Source organism: Anomaloglossus baeobatrachus, chromosome 4 (assembly GCF_048569485.1).
Source record: "Anomaloglossus baeobatrachus isolate aAnoBae1 chromosome 4, aAnoBae1.hap1, whole genome shotgun sequence".
NCBI lineage: Eukaryota > Metazoa > Chordata > Amphibia > Anura > Aromobatidae > Anomaloglossus > Anomaloglossus baeobatrachus.
In genome coordinates, this window is record NC_134356.1 from 594844703 (window position 1) to 594862858 (window position 18156).

At 44.9% G+C, this 18156-nt stretch overlaps 1 protein-coding gene across 2 annotated transcripts in view; it reads right to left on the bottom strand.

Moving 5' to 3' along the window:
• The window catches only part of TGFA (transforming growth factor alpha), a 96779-nt gene extending 80769 nt beyond the window's left edge, over positions 1-16010 (bottom strand). For both annotated transcript variants that reach the window (XR_012753071.1, XM_075346156.1), the window contains exon 1: positions 15362-16010. Coding sequence is in view for 1 of the 2 variants with exons in the window: in XM_075346156.1 (XP_075202271.1) it covers positions 15362-15404 (43 nt within the window). In the remaining variant the exon portion in view is untranslated. The remainder of the gene's footprint in view (positions 1-15361) is intronic.
• Between the last annotated feature and the right edge of the window lie 2146 nt (positions 16011-18156).

Sequence of the window (18156 nt, forward strand, 5' to 3'; positions counted from 1 at the left end):
TGACTTGCATTGGCGCTGCATTGTTCCGCATAGGCTTGCGTTCCGTCCGTTTTTTGCCGCATGCGGCAGATTTAGCCGATGCAGCAGCCGGATGGAACGTTCCCTGGCACGTTTTTTGCTCCGGCAAAAAAAAACGCATGGCGCCGCATCTGGCCGCTGCAGCGCATTTTTCAATGTATGCCTTTGGACATCACATGCGGCATCCTGCGGCAAAAACCGCATCCGGCCGCCGCATGCGGTTTCTTCCACTGTGCATGCTCAGTAGCGTGCCGCAACCGGGAAAAAACGGACGGGCCGCATGTAAAAACTTATGCAAAGGATGTGGTGTTTTCGCCGCATCCGTTGCATATGTTTCACAGCCGGATTGAGCCGCAGTGCTCAAACCGGATGTGTGAAAGTAGCCTAAAGCGGGCTTTACACGAGACGATAGATTGTGCGATATGTCGTTGGGGTCACGGTTTTCGTGACGCACATCCGGCATACCGCACGCCGTGGTTTCGTGTGACACCTCCTAGCGATGCAGTATCGCTCACAAATCGTGAGTCGTGTACTCGTCGCTAGGTTTTATAAAATTGTTTAATTAAAATGGCGGCGGTTGTTCATCGTTTCCGTGGCATCACACGTTGCTCCGTGTGACACCACGGGAACAATGAACAGCAGCTTTACCTGCCTCCCGCGGCACCCGACGGCTTAATGGAAGGGAGGAGGTGGGCGGGATGTTTACATCCCGCTCATCTCCGCCCCTCCGCTTCTATTGGCCGCCTGCCGTGTGACGTCGCTGTGACGCCGAACGTCATGCCCACTCCAGGAAGTGGACGTTCGTCGCCCACAGCGACGTCGTCCGGAAGGTAAGTACGTGTGATGGGGGTTAAACGAGTTTGTGCGCCATGGGCAACTAATTGCCCGTGACGCAAAAACGATGGGGGCGGGTACGATCGATTGTGCTATCGCACAATCTATCATCTCGTGTAAAGCAGGCTTAAGGCTACTTTCACACATCCGGCTGTAGCAGTGCAGCAAAATCCGGCGCTCTGCTGAAAAAACGAAACCGTTTTTTTTTGCCGCCGGTTTCGTTTTTTCCCAGCATTGACTTGAATTGGCGCCGCATTGTGCCTCATGGGCTTGCGTTCGGTCCGGTTTTTGCCGCATACGGCAGATTTAGCCGATGCGGCGGCCGGATGGAACGTTCCCTGGCAGGTTTTTTGCTCTGCCAAAAGAAACGCATCGCGCCGCATCCGTCCGCTGCGGCGCATTTTTTAATGCATGCCTATGGACGCCGGATGCGGAGCGATGCGGCAAAAACCGCATCCGGCCGCCGCATGCGGTTTCTTCCACTGCGCATGCTCAGTAACGTGCCGCAACCGCAAAAAAACGGACGGGCCGCATGTAAAAACTTATGCAAAGGATGCGGTGTTTTCGCCGCATCCGTTGCATAGGTTTCACAGACGGATTGAGCCGCAGGGCTCAAACCGGATGTGTGAAAGTAGCCTTAGTATAACACATCACAGTTCACTTTTCCATATATTCTACCAGGAATGGTCCAGCAACAAGCTCATATGGCCACATGGTCCACATTATGACCTTTGAACTTGTGCAGCAAGCATCACTGTGCTCCATACAATGATGAACCATGGCAGCACTTCATTATTGATGAGCCTTTGCAGAATTGTGAATTTTTGTAATATACCGTACTTCATTAGCGTATTTTGCCTAATTCTCTCCCAAACACTATGCTGCGGTGCTGTTTTAGCCGCCCTGTTCTAGCTTCCTAAGGCTAAGTTCACACACTGCGTTTTTTTGACGCTGCGTTTTTGGCCGCTAAAAACGCACAAAAACGCACCTGTGTCGAAAAACGCATGCGTTTTTACCGCGATTTGGTGCGTTTTTGGCTGCGTTTTGCTGCGTTTTTGATCTCTGCGTTTTGCTGCGTTTTTCCAATGCATTGCATGGGCGGAAAACGCAGAAAAACGCAGGAAAGAATTGACATGTCCATTTTTTTTTTTCAAGCTCAAAAACGCAGCTTAAAAAAACAGTTGTGTGTGGACAGCAAAAATGAAAACTCATAGACTTGCAGTCATGCAGTCATGCAGTTTTGAGGCCAAAAACGCACCCGAAAAACGCGCAAAAACGCAGCGAAAAACGCACTGTGCGCACATAGCCTATGAATCTGTTTTCAAATACTGCTCACCAAGAATCTATAGTCTATTTGCAGAGTAAAGAACTTTACTTGTCTGAGTCTTCCTGATCCTCTGAGACATACTCAGATAGCAAAAGTCCCTAAGGCTATGTGCGCACAGTGCGTTTTTCGCGGCGTTTTTGCGCGTTTTTCGGGTGCGTTTTTGGCCTCAAAACTGCATGACTTTGCTTCCCCAGCAAAGCCTATGAGTTTTCATTTTTGCTGTCCGCACACAACTTTTTTTTTTAAGCTGCGTTTTTGAGCTTGAAAAAAAAAAATGGACATGTCAATTCTTTCCTACGTTTTTCACCCATGCAATGCATTGGAAAAACGCAGCAAAATGTAGAGATCAAAAACGCAGCAAAACGCAGCCAAAAACGCACTAAATCGCGGTAAAAACGCATGCGTTTTTTGATGCGTTTGTCGACGCGGGTGCGTTTTTAGTGGCCAAAAACGCACAAAAACGCAGCGTCAAAAAAACGCAGCGTGTGCACATAGCCAATACAGACTGGAAATACCGTATGGATTCTTACTGAGCAGCAGTTCAAAGCAGATTCTTATAGAGCTTGAACTGGGCAGCTAAAACAGCACTCATTAAAATAATAAAATATATTACAAAAATTAATAACTTTAAAAACACTAACCAATAATGGGAAAAAATGGCAATATAACTTAATTATGTAAGCCCTGTGGCACATACCAAGAATGTTTTTGCACAAGAATAACTGTAAATATGTTTGTTATAAAATATCTGGAGAATATATAGTATGTGAATTAAACACTATGTAACAACAATAAACTACACATAATACAATTTCCAGGAACTTTTTATTGCTTGGCATTTCATGACAAAGACACTAAACAATGGCACACTGAGAGAACAATATAACGTGATCACTGGTTATCATTAATACATTGCTCATTGTATGTTTTTCAATAGTTCATGCCTCATGCACAGTACCTATGAATACATTCAAGATTCAGGGAGGTAAAGTAATACTGAGCAATTCACAAAAACATGGAACTATCCCTGGACATCAAGGGTGGATGGCAACTGCTGTAAACTCGGTGACCAAACATAGATCTGTGGGAAGTGAAGTTATTCATGCAAGCACATACACGCACACAATACAATATCATGTACAAAATACAGTACTAGCTTCCACAATGTCAGGATATCAGAAAATATTCCTTATTAAAGGGGAAGTATATATGGCAGATATCCTGAACACATATGATACATATTAGGATAGGCCATTAATATGTGATCAGTGAGGTTGATCATTGTCATTGATGGGATCGAAAAAAATGATCAATGAAAGGGCCCATTGAACCACCATGACTCAATTAATGTCTATCCAGCAACAACTTTGTACTGCTCGGCCAGTAGGAGCTCTGTAGTCACTGCATTCTGATAAGCTGAGCGATCTGGTAATCTGAGCGATCACTGATCATACCTTAGTGGCCAATTCTTCTGTTTGGTCCTCAGAGTGTTCTCCTCGTAAAGCTGCTTTCCCTGTATGTATAGAACCACCACGACTCAAATCAATGTCTATCCAGCAACTTCTTATACTACTCATCCACTAGGAGCTCTACAGTCACTGCATACTGGTAAGCTGAGCAATCTGGTAAACTGAGTGATCTGGTAAGCTGAACGATTACTGATCACACCTTAGTGGCCAATTCTTTTGATTGGGTCTCAGAGTGTTCTCCTCGTGAAGCTCCTTTCACTGTATGTATAGAACCACCACGAGAACCACCACGACTCAATCAATGTCTATCCAGCAACTTCTTCATACTGCTCATTCACTAGGAGCTCTACAGTCACTGCATACAGGTAAGTTGAGCAATCTGGTAAGCTGAGCAATCACTGATCACACCTTAGTGGCTATCTGTTCTGATTGGGTCTCAGAGTGTCCTCCTCGTAAAGCTCCTTTCACTGTATGTATAGAACCACCACGAGAACCACCACGACTCAATCATTGTCTATACAGCAACTTCTTCATACTGCTCATTCACTAAGAGTTCTATAGTCACGACATACTGGTAAATTGAGCAATCTGGTAAACTGGGCAATCTTGTAAACTAAGCGATCTGGTAAACTGAGCGATCTGGTAAGCTGAGCAATATGGTAAAAAGAGCGATCTGGTAAGATGAGTGATCTGGTAAGCTGAGTGATGTGGTAATCTGAGCGATCTTGTAAGCTGAGCGATCTTGTAAGCTGAGCGATCTGGTAAGCTGAGCAATCTGGTAAACTGAGCAATCTGGTAAGATGAGTGATCTGGTAAACTGAGTGATCTGGTAAGCTGAGCGATCTGGTAAGCTGAGCGATCTTGTAAGCTCAGCAATCTGGTAAGCTGAGCAATCTGGTAAACTGAGCAATCTGGTAAGATGAGCGATCTGATAAGCTGAGCAATGTGGTTAACTGAGTGATCTGGTAAGATGAGCGATCTGATAAGCTGAGCAATGTGGTTAACTGAGTGATCTGGTAAGATGAGCGATCTGGTAAGCTGAGTGATGTGCTTAACTATGTGATCTGGTAAGATGAGCGATCTGATAAGCTATGCAATGTGGTTAACTGAGTGATCTAGTAAGATGAGTTATCTGGTAAGCTTAGCGATCACTGATGACACCTCAATGGCTAATCCTTCTGATTGGTCTTCACAGTGTTCTCCTCAAAAAGCTCCTTTCACTGTATGTATAGCAGTCAATGCTTGTAGCTCACACTTGGATGAATGTGAGCCCCCTCAAGTTCAGAATGTTCAATCCATTCATAGCCAATAAAAGTGAATTATTTTATTTACTTTTTTAACGTGTCACGTCAATTTTTACACAACAAAATAATCCCTATAATTTAATTTATTAAAAGTGAAATTCCCCTTTAAGTTATCTGTCAAAAAATAGAGCAAATGTTCTGTTCTTTGGAGGACTGTAATTATATTGTGGCTACTTTAAGTGACATTTAGTAAATTACATTACATTAATTTAAGTTACTTGGCTGCATGTAAAGAGACTTTATTAACTCAAAGTGTCGCCTCTTAGTAACTTAGTTCTTGTCGCCAGTGTATATTGCTGTATATATTGCTGGAGGTAGTAAAGTTATTAAAGTTAGTAATAAAGTCAGTAAAATTTAGTAGTAAGGCCGGAGCGATTGCTTAGCCCCAACATACCAATCCTTAAAATCTGGACAGTATTTAATTTTATAAAATGTATTTACCTGGTATTTAGGGCATATGCTTCATCTTTAAAGGGAATGTACAGATTTAGAAAAACATGAATACTTTCTTCTAGAAACAGCGCCACACCTGTCCATGGATTGTATTGTTAGTGTAGCTCAGCTCTATTTGATATAAAGGGTGCTCAGCTGCAGTACCAGATGCCATGTGTGGACAGGGGTGGTGCGGTGTTTGAAAGGAAACTTTATTTATTTCACTGCTGGAGTGGTGATTTAAATGTAAGTGTCATGCTTCAAGTCTTAAGGCTGCTTTACACCAGGCAATCTATCGTGCGATAGATCGTCGGGGTCACGGTTTTTGTGACGCACATCCGTCATCGCTGGCGATGCCGGCCTGTGTGACACCTCCTAGCGACGCAGTATCGCTCACAAATCGTGAGTCGGGTACTGCTCGTTAGGTTCCATAATATCGTTTACTTTAGTTGACCATCGTTTCCGTGGTAGCACACGTCGCTCCGTGTGACACCACGGGAACGATGAGCAGCTCACCTGCCTCCCGCGGCCGCCGCCGTCTCTATGTGGAAGGAAGGAGGTGGGCGGGATGTTTACGTCCCGCTCATCTCCGCCCCTCCGCTTCTATTGGCCGGCGGCCGTGTGACGTCGCTGTGACGCCGAACGTCCCTCCCACTCCAGGAAGTGGACGTTCGCCGCCCACAGCGAGGTCGCACGAGAGGTAAGTATGTGTGACGGGGGTTACTAACTTTGTGCGACACGGGCAGCGATTTGCCCGTGACGCAAAAAGGACGGGGGCGGGTACGATTGATTGTGAAATCGCACAATCGGTCGTACCGTGTAAAGCAGGCTTTATACTCAGTCTATGCCATCTTCATCTGTTATCAGCGCTGCTCCTGTCAGTCATCTCTAGTTTGTGACCTGCCAGTGTTTCAAGGAGCAGCCGGAGGTCACAAATCAATCTAAGTCTATGAGAGCATCGTTCTGGCTCTCATAGAGTTGAACTGATATCTAACTGTCCCACTGCCTTGCAGGAGCTCTGCTAAGCCGTCAGTCATGTCTGGCAACACACTTGCTGGCTGTTTCTAAAAACAATCGACAAAATCAGAGCTGATTTGTGTTTCCAGAACATTTATGCAAATTTTATCTGTAAACTGTAGAACAGGCTTGAAAGGCCAAATTACCTATCCGGGCTCATTCAGACAAGCGTATTATTGGTTCTAGAAAACAGGTAACACACGGATTGCACACGGGCCAATGTAAAGCCTGCTTTACACGTTGCAATTTCGCATACGATATCGTATGCGATTTGCAACGCCCCCATCGTATGTGTGGCACGTTCAATTTGTTGAATGTGCCGCAGAAACGATTAACCCCCGTTACACGTACTTACCTTCCATATGACCTCGATGTGGGCGGTGAACGTCCACTTCCTGTAGTGGGAGGGACGTTCAGCGTCACATCGACGTCACGAGGCAGCCGGCCAATAGAAGCGGAGAGGCGGAGCTGAGTGGGACGTAAACATCCCGCCCACCTCCTTCCTTACGCATTGTGGGCCAGGAGCCGCAGGACGCTGGTAAGATCTGTTCATCATTCCCGGGGTGTCACACACTGCAATGTGTGCTACCCCGGGTACGATGAACAATCTGACGTGTAATTCTAGAGAAAGGTACGATGTGTATGCGATGAACGTTTTAACGTTCAATCGCAATCGCACGTACCTGTCACACACTGCAATGTACCTTACGATACCGGATGTGCGTCACTTACGACGTGACCCCGCCGACACATTGTAAGATACATTGCAGCGTGTAAAGCGGGCTTAAGTCACTGTGTTTCCCGAGAAATCAGATGCACTAGGGCTTATTTTCAGGGCATGTCTTATATTTTGTATTGGTGTCAGTGATTGGGTCGCCTGTTATGGAAAATGAATATTCTCTCTCTTCCCCGCCCACCCATTTGCATCAGTGATTGGAACATGTAATAATTGCAACAGGTAGCATACGGACTCCACATAAGTCAGTTTAGTACCATGTTTTAAGTAAATAAGTCAGGGTCTTATATTATTACTCCAAAATGTGCGCTAGAGGTTATGTTCAGGGCATGTCTTATATTTTGTATTGGTGTCAGTGATTGATTCGCCTGTTATGGAAAATGAATATTCACTCCCTTCTCCCACCCACGCCTCTGTATCAGTGATTGGAACATGTGTTAATTGCAAATGAATATTCACTGCTTCCCCTGCCCATAATTCTGCCCACTCCTCTGTGCCAGTGTCAGTGATTGGAACATGTGTTAACTGCAAATGAATATTCACCATTTTCCCTGCCCATAATTCCACCCACCCTTTTGCGTCATCGGCAGTAATTGAGACTGCTTTATTTTTGCCCAAGGATCGCATCTCAATCTTCGGACTGACCAGCGGTTCTTCTGACCTGAGTTTGTTAGTGGGTATTTGTGTGCACTAGTGTAATCCATATTGATACGTGAATGGGTGAGCAAAAAACATATGATATACAGATCACCATCATGTGTTTTTTCACAGATCCATTACAGTTGGTAAGAGAGGAAACTGTATTTGACCGTTTATTATTCATTAAATTGTTCATATAAAAAAGGATACCATACTGATGTACAAAACAGATGCACAATGACAGTCTGGATGAAAAATGGCCTGATTTTCCGGATGAAAAATGGCCTGATTTTCCGGATGAAAAATGGCCTGATTTTCCGGATGAAAAATGGCCTGATTTTCCGGGTGAAAAATGGCCTAATTTTCCAGATGAAAAATGGCCTGATTTTCCAGATTAAAAATGGCCTGATTTTCCGGATGAAAAATGGCCTGATTTTCCGGGTGAAAAATGGCCTGATTTTCCGGGTGAAAAATGGCCTGATTTTCCGGATGAAAAATGGCCTGATTTTCCAGATTAAAAATGGCCTGATTTTCCGGATGAAAAATGGCCTGATTTTCCGGGTGAAAAATGGCCTGATTTTCCAGATTAAAAATGGCCTGATTTTCCGGATGAAAAATGGCCTGATTTTCCAGATTAAAAATGGCCTGATTTTCCGGATGAAAAATGGCCTGATTTTCCGGGTGAAAAATGGCCTGATTTTCCGGATGAAAAATAGCCTGATTTTCCGGGTGAAAAATAGCTTGATTTTCCTGGATGAAAAGTGGCTGATTTCATGGTGAAAACCAGTGATTTTGCATATACCGTATTTGTCTGAACCTGGACTTTTCTAATGTGTTTAGAAATTGTACAGACAGTTCCCATTGTTACACATTTACCTCCTGGGCTTTATAACATCTAGTGATAGAATACAAATTCTTAAAGGGGTTGTCTCAATATCATTAATGGGTAAATTGCAAAGTGCTTGTTATTAAAAAACCTCTCTAATTTCAAGAACAGAGGGATTTTTAATTTGATTGTTTACTGCATGATTTCTAGTTTATGGGTCAGATCTGCATTCTTTCAGTGGTGGCTGGTCTCTACGCAAGATGCACAGAGCTGACAAGATCATTGCTACAGAGCTTGTCAGCGCCATTTTGATGCTGGCCAGATAGCTTGATCTGATGAGCTTCAGTGCACCTGCAAGACTGCAAAGACAAATTGGCCCCATATAGCAACGTCCCTTCTCAGCACACGGGAATCTGGGAGGCGGAGGAGCAGTGCGCTCCTGAACACGGGACATGGGACAACCCCTAGGTTACATGGGTACAATGCCACTTAACCACGATGCCACACACTCTCCACAAAGTGCATCTACAGATCATGGTGTGGCGCCCTGGACTAGCCAGGTCGTCACAGGTACTACAGCACACACCCCCACCCCGAGACAGGCACATCAGCCAGACACAAAATCCTTGTTGCCTCCCTCCAGGGGCTGCTGTCCACACCAGGTGGGGTGGAGCCAGGTGGTTGGCCACACCCACTGACGAGTACACAGTCCTGGAGGCAGGAAAAGGAAGTCAGTTCAGTTGAGAGAGAGTAGAGAGGAGTTAGGGAAGTGAAGGAGTGAAGGAGAAGTGGAGGAGCAAACTGACCGTGTCCGGGTGTGTGGCCCGGGCACTAAGAGCAAGGTTGGCAGACGGTGGTGGCCGTCTGCAGGAGAGGCAGATCAACGCGGAACCGTAGGACCGGGGACGGGTGGTGGCCCGCCGGTACCGAACCGGGGAGCGAAGTGAAGCCAGCACACACAGGCAGGGCCTGCGGACCCCGACCAGGCTTGGAGTCGCCATTAGAGGTCAAATCCGTCAGTGACCGGAACCCCAGGGGTTTCCTAACAGCCAAGACCCAATTGAAGGCAACCGTCCGACCAGCAAAAGGAAATACAGCTACCGCCACAGCTAGAGTTCCAAGGGCCAGAGCCTGCGGGCAAAAGGGCTCCTCTTGCACATATATACGCTGGGGAGCGGGTTACCAGTGGGAATCCATCGGGACCGAACCTACACAAAGGTGCAGGGAAAGGCAGCCACCACTAACCGTCCGGGAGAAGTCACAGCAGGACGGTTAGTCCATCCAGCCGTTTGGTTTACCAGAGACTTTGTGTACCTTTGTGGCTGAGTGAGTACAACCGTGCCATCCGGCACCGCGCTGTGCAGTCCAGGCGACCCTGCACCTTGCCAACCCTGCCTCCCCGCCACCTCACCGGGCCCCGGGACCACCAACCCCTACCCACGGAGGGGGGAAACAACATCCCAGCTGCTCCCTACCATCGCTCCCGGGATCCCCGTCACCAGCAGCGGTGGTGTCCAACCTCACCACGACCCGTGGGTGGCGTCACAGACCAAATCTCCAAACCAAACTACCCCCTTTCACTCACGGGCGAGGAGTGCCGCTCGAGCCCCCGGATCCGGCCCACCGCTCGAGCCACCGAGCAGCCATCGCAGCAGCGCCGGACCCGAGCCTTAGCGAGCGCAGCGACGTCCTTCCCCGCCCGCGACAATGGCATTGCTATGTGACTGTGGCTGTGTAATATCTGGAGTCCCATCTCTTGGCTTGTCACGAAGCCCAAAATGGAGTGCAATTTTTGGATAAGGAAGAGTCTCCTATTTGCCTCACTATACATGGTTGGTATATAGATAGGAACTCATATAGATGCTAAATGCTTCTCACAATGAAATTCTGGAGTGGCTGCAGAAGACCAGGGGTTAATTTTCTTTTCCCGAGGATGATTGCTGGTTTTAATATCACCAAATTAAAAAACAAACAAGAGAGAACGAGCCGCACCTCTCGTGTCATCCTTTCTCTGAGTCACCGGGAGATGCCACCAAGGACATATTAGTGTGCTGTTTCTCAGGACACTATGCCTGGATGGTTTCTGTATCAGGGGGTCCTGTGACTTTCTGCTAAGTGATGTTCTGGGGTATGACATTATACATAGCTATGTTCATCTTTACTCATCTGAGAAGTGCAAAAATCATCACTGGGATTACTATTATTTATGACAAATTACTGGATTTTCAGGTTGAGTTTCATTATTCATTGAAAGAAGGAGCTCCAAGATGGGCCGTAAAATAAGCTGTCATTACTGAGATTACAAGAGCAATTCCACGCAAGTAACTTCTATTAAACTGACTGACTTCTAACCTAACCTTAACCCTAAAGGTGGCCAGACACGTCAAGCCAGTTTCACATGTCCAATGTTCAGGGTCCACAATCATTTCTTACGGTCACTCCCCCTATACAACCACTAGGCTTATCTGAGCCTTCATATGTACATAGTCATTGGAGACAGGGGAGAAAACTGCTGAAAGACACCCACATTGGGTCAGGCATGCAAAATTCAACTTGTTCTATCTCTTTTCTTTAAAATAGGCCAAAAATACTGGAAGGAGATGTCTTAAGTCTTAAGGGGGCTTTACACGCAGCGACATCGTTAACGAGGCCGGATGTGCGTCACGAATTCCGTGACCCCCACTGACATCTCGTTAGTGATGTTGTTGCGTGTAACAGGGCCTTTAGGCTGCTTTCACACATCTAATATTATTGGTCCAGGTACTGGGGGTTCACACATCTGACATTCTTGGTCCAGGTACTGGGGGCTCACACTTCTGACATTCTTGGTTTAGGTACTGGGTTCATACATCTGACATTCTTGGTTCAAGTACAGACTGGAATCTTTCTCCTCAGTGCAGCTGTACATTTTTCAGTCGCCTATAATGTACTGTGTGTACAGATAAACACGGTCCCACCATGATGGGTCAACTGTGTCCTCCTTATAGATAGATACACGTAAGATATCTGTTGGCCAAACAGGCATTGTTCAACAGCTATTACACCAAGAGGAGTACTCCAATGTTAGACACCTTAAACGGTAAGTTGCCGGTATATGACCAGAGAATTAAAGAATCAGATACAGAAATTTAACTTATCAATCTCCAACATTTGTCATCAGCAGTGGGTCCAAACACATTAGATGAACATCAGCGATCTACTGTGTATGGCCACCTTAGGGCAACTCTAAGCAACGTTGGATTTAGCCTTCTTTCACCCAGATGAAAGATTCGGTTGGTAGTCCTGATCCCCCTATGCCTTCCTTAGCATCCAACATCCAGGGAACATACCCTGCCAGTCCCACGAGTCATAGAGGAAAACGCCAACTCTATTTCTTTATTATATAGGAGCTGAATGGGATCTTCGATTGTGCCATATGTACGTGTACAGTTTAACTGTTGACTAGTAAAGTCTGTATGACCTGTTAAAAAATGTGAAATATTCAAAGATTTTTTTCACTGGAAGCAGATTCTATAGATCTACCTGTAGTTTCCTGTTGATCTTTGACAGAAATATCAGTCCAGAGGCTAAAGTAGCTCTGAGTCACCGAGGAACCCCCTGGGATACATAGTTCATAGACAAAGTTCATTATATATACGGTATTTAGCTGTGAAAAGTGTGTCTGCTATATATAGACTTATTACATGCTAATTTAGCAAAAATCACATACTTTTGGCATTTGTGGGCGCTAACTAGGTTTTAACTAGTTGAATTTTTTACCTATGTAGTCCATTTGCTTTCCATGGCATCGGAGATGTGTACCAACTCCTGCCCCATTAAAATTTGATGCATTACATCACTTGTTATCCAGTACATGGCTACTACCAGTTGGCCGTATCCAAAAGATAAGATGCTAAATTATGGATAGCCAATTGTCTTTCTGATAGCCTTTGGGAAAGTAAGATCGGTTTACCCCAAGCAGTGTATGCAGCACACAAATGTACTAAAAGTGTATTACCCTAAGGGTATGGGCACACAACGTCTTTTGCAGGCAGATTCCACCTGGAATCCGCCTAAACAAGAGTCACAAAAGTGGAGATAATCCAAAGTAATGTACAAACGACAGTTGTTCCATCCTATGTCACTTCTCTTTTAACTGCTTTAGAGTACGGAAACCTTGAAGTGGTTATAGGACGTAATTCATCCATGTTTTTGGGTGGCTTAATTAGAAAAGTATTGAGCAAAAAAGCTTTGCAAAAACTTCTGAAAAGATCCTCCTGGAAGATGACCGCCGGTGTTTTTCGGAACCATTTTTGCATTGGATAACTTGGCAGCTTTGCCAGCATCTTAAAGATGTCTTGTGCACGTACGCTAAAACATATCATGCTCATATTCAGAAATAAGTCGTTTTTTTCAACTAAAAAGTCCAAGAATGGTCAATTATCACTGGCTATGAATTAGGGGAGAACCTGATGACGTAATTTTTGCCATACAGTTTACAAAATTGTTGAATTCTCATATTAAGTTCATCCTATTTGCTCTTTCTCATCAAATCCTAAAATCACTCAGTACATCTCTATTCTGTAACTGGACTTTATTCGTTGCCGGATGGATTCCTTCCTGTGCAGGTTAGGTGAGGCGTCTAACACTAATAGGCTTTAGTTTGGACATTGAGGCTGCTCCACACAGTGATCCACCAATGGAGTCAACAGTTGGTATCACACTGAACTATCCAGTCACCATTTTTCAGAGCATAATTAAGTAGGTGATTGTCACCATTGCCTCTTCCAATAGGCATAAGACAGATCAGTCTTTGCACTGGCTGCCCATACATCATAGGATCCAATTTAAAACGCTTGTGTTCATCCACAGAGCTCTCCACAGTGCAGTCCCCCCTTACATCTCCACCTTTCTACTCTCTGCAAACAATATCCGACTAATATCTACACTAATCCGAACCTCCCACTCCCGGATCCAAGACTTCTCCCGAGCTGCACCGATCCTCCGGAATGCTCTACCCCAAGAAACTAGGACGAACCACAACTTACACGGCTTCTGACACACATCTTTTTAGGGTGGCCTATCACCTTCCCTAATCGAAGTCAATTCATACAGAGCCCCTCCACTCTTTCTCAGAACATAGGACTCCACCACAGCCAAAAGCATCACAAAGATTGGCTGGTGATTGGCTTATGCAGCCTTTATCTATCTCCCATTTCTTCGAGATGGCTGGATCATCATTGTAAACATGCACCTGTACCTTGTCACCCCCCACCTCTCCCCATTGTAGATTGTAAGCTCTTACGAGCAGGGTTGTCATTATTTGTGCTTTAATTACTGTATTTTCTATAACTGTTACTTATGATTGTTTGTCTATAAACCTCTGAATTGTAAAGGGCTGCATATTATATTGTTCCTATAGAAATAAAGATTATTGTATTATTATCTGACCCCTGGATTGGCCTGGGAACAGGAAATTGGGGAGAAGAATGAGATGTATCTCATCAAAGGTGTCGGTAATTAGGAATCACACTTGTTAAGTTAATGTCCTTTACCACATGAATTTAAAATAGTATTTTAATTTCATTATTTGATCTTGGTCCCTGAGACTTGTAGATGCGAATGATACGTACAGCAATATCACAGAAACAGGTGTGTTATCCTACATTATACAAGATCAGTGACTCCGTCTTTAAGTGATGACATCACTGCTCCCCGATTATAACATTGCTTGGAGGATTATCATAGTATAAACCTTACTCAAGTTTAATCCTTCAGTAATGCAATTTTTTATCTAATGTCCCAGCCAACAATTCATATTGGACGCCAAAATCCCAATGAGATCCATGATCACACAACACCTATCTGTCCATTTCTATAGACTGTGTAATGATACCCATTGGTAGCTAAACCCTATAGGCAATCATCAAAATTATCATTCTATAACACGAATATAGCAGAATCAACCCTATGTAAAACTCATTAATTTCATCCATCAATGATAAGTGGATCAACTTTCATGAATGATGTAGCCCCCACCCTGAGACTTGAGGTGCCTTATGACCTGGTCACATTCATACTGACCATGGTTGGAAAAGTTAGGACAAAAGATTGTATTATGTGGATCAGGGCTGTCATTGGAAGTGAAAGAGCTCCAAGAGTAATGGGTGGACTTACAAATCTTCTTTAAGGAGTATTTCGGAAGTTCATCAGATCTGAGCAATAATTTAGCACTGGTACCATGGATAGCTATATACGTAGAGCTGATATATATTAGTGGATATGGAGAACTTTCCGTAAATGTAGAACACCTATACTGTACATGTATACCAAGTACGAATACTCCAAAAAATACATACTGGACCTCAAAATACCACCTGGACCTGGGTAGTAGCTATAGGGGTACAGACAGTGGTGGACATATCACTGATGCAATCTGATGCTCAAGAGGTAAGGGGGGGGGGCATTTCTACCTCCAAAGCAGGTGCAATTTTGCATTTTTGGTGACAAATAGCCAATATATTGTTCTTGCATAGGGGCCCTTTTCTGTCTGTGTCCATCAGTGGGTAAAGCGGTGACATTTATACCTGATATCGGTGCTTATCAGGACCTAAAAGTCCCTGTGTCACACTTTAAAACACCAGAATTATCAATGTCACATGGTAGATAGTGGGTAGAGACAAGGTTTGATACCTCTTTTGATGCCAACCACGTCTATGCCGTCCTTTACTAAATACATCAAACAATATTCAATACAACTTTTATGAAACGATGACCTACCTAAGATAAGCAGCATGACGTATCCTGCGGATGACAGCAGCATTGTCCAGTTGGGGATCTCAAAGAGCCAGGGGTGAGAGAACTGACCGCCAAGTCCCAAGCGGAGGTGGTGAAATATTGACCCTTCAGGTAACACCGACAAGGATCTCCTAAAAGTGACGGACTCACCTTCTTACACAGCCAATTCAGTCTACAAGGACCCTGGCTGCTTCCTCCATTGGCCAGCCCAAAGCATTAAGATAATGTATGGCTTACAGCAGATCAGCAAATATTAACATCATAGGCAAATACCGTAGGAATCCTTGTGAATGTTTTCCCTGGACACTATTCTTATCGCACAGTTGTTACAAAGTATTTTCAGGGTGTGCGACTTCCATCCTGGAATCTCAGAGGATATAGTCAGGTGTAGTATATCCAAGATGTGAGCAGGAACAATCCCGGATCAGCCCCAGGAAGACTTGAGAAATAGTTGTAAGCCCCAGTGATGAGGGCAATGGTCTGTGCAGCAGATATCCCTTTAATGATCCAGTTCTGGAGAAGCTCCTGAGGCTTTCTGGTGTTAGTAAAGTTGTGTTGTATGGGATCAGCAGCCAGGTCTATGGTGTGTCCTGTGCCTGAGCTCAGCATTAGGTGACAGCGCTGTGTCAGAGCCCAGGCTGACTTCTGCTATGGAGGAACCTCCCCTTACAGCTACAGACTCTCCTCTCCACAAATTACAATCACTGCCCTGTCATAGTCTGTAAAGTGGAAGACGTTTACAACTATTCACCCTAAAGGTTAATTCATATGGCTATAAAAAACAAACAAAAAACATCTGAACTGCATCTAGGAAAAGAAAAGTGTACGATCCTGTAAGCCTGTCCGTATTACGGCCACTGTCTGTATTAGTCCGTATCGGATCCATTTGTTTTTCAAGTCTGCAAAATATTTCTTACATACAGTATGCCCAAAATAAAATCCCGCCTTATCTTGAGACCAAGTTCACTTGATCCATAAAAGAATGAAGATTTTTTCATTCAGAAAAAAATTAAGATTTTTCATCCTTTTTTTTGTGTCCCCCTATTTCCCCATACATTGTACAGTAAGCTTGCGAGCAGGGTCCTCATTCCCATTGTAGCTGCTGAACTATGTGCTACTTTGTATTGTTTTTGTCTGTAGAAGCCCCCACTGATTTGTAAAGTGCTGCGGAATATGTTGGTGGTATAAAAATAAACGTTATTATTAATAATTAGGGATGATCGAATACTTCGATTATTCGGCTTCGCGAATATTTTCCGAATACCTCGCCACTATTCGACTATTCGCGAATATTCGATGTGCAATGTAAGTCTATGGGAAACCTGAATAACAACTATTCGGAACTATTCGGGGTTCCCATTGACTTAGGGGTACTTTGCACACTACGACATCGCAAGTCGATGCTTGCGATGCCGAGCGCGAAAGTCCCCGTCGCAGCAGCGATATCTTGTGATTGCTGCCGTAGCGAACATTATCGCTACGGCAGCTTCACATGCACTCACCTGCCCTGCGACGTCGCTCTGGGCGGCGAACTGCCTCCTTCCTAAGGGGGCGGGTCGTGCAGCGTCACAGCGACGTCACACGGCAGGCGGCCAATAGAAGCGGAGGGGCGGAGATGAGCGGGACGTAAACATCCCGCCCACCTCCTTCCTTCCGCATAGACGGCATGGGCCGCGGTGACGCAGGTAGGAGATGTTCCTCGCTCCTGCGGCTTCATACACAGCGATGTGTGCTGCCGCAGGAACGAGGAACAACAGCGTACCGTCGCTGCAGCTAAATTATAGAAATGTCGGACACTACACCGATGATACGATTACGACGCTTTTGCGCTCGTTAATCGTATCATAAACAATTTACACACTATGATATCGACAGCGACGCCGGATGTGCGTCACTTTCGATTTGATCCCACAGACATCGCACCTGCGATATCGTAGTGTGCAAAGTACCCCTTACATTGTGCATCCAATAGTCGAATAGCGGCGAGGTATTCAAAAAATATTCGCGAAGCCGAATAATTGAAGTATTCAATCATCCCTATTAATAATATTTATTCACTTATATAACACTATTAGGCTATGTGCACACGTGCGCTTCAAATCGCTGCCGAAAATGTCCATAGTGAAAAAAAAAAAAGCCGATACCATGCGCTCTGCCTGCAGCTCCTGCCATAGACAAAGCAGGAGCTGCCGGCAAAGCGCACGGAAGAAGTGACATGTCACTTCTTAGAACGCGCGCTTCGGGCAGCAGCCTGATGCGCTCTGCTCTAAGACGCCACGTGCGCACGGCCCCAGCACAATCTCCATAGACTGTGCAGGGGACGCAGGACGCATGCAGTTGCGCTGCGCTACAAAGCGCAGCGTAACTGCATGTAATTACGCAACGTGCGCACATAGCCTTAATTCCACACTGCTTTAGATACATCAACATCACTGTCCCATTTGGGCTCACAATCTAAGGTCCCTATCACTATGTCTTCAAAGTGTGGGAGGAAACCAGAATCTCCGGAGGAAACCCACACAAATACCGGGAGAACATATAAACTCCTTGCAGATGTTGTCCTTGGTGGGATTTGAACCCAACACCCCAGCACTGCAAGACTGCAATGCAAACCACTGAGCTACTCATATTGTTATTACTATTATTATCATCCAGAAGAAAAGGACATTTTTTCATCCATATGGTGGTGCTCTGCACGTCCATTTTTTATGTAAATTTTTTGGGGGCTGAGTTTTCATTCTTTTGGTGTTTTGCATCTCTGTTTTTCACTTCCATAC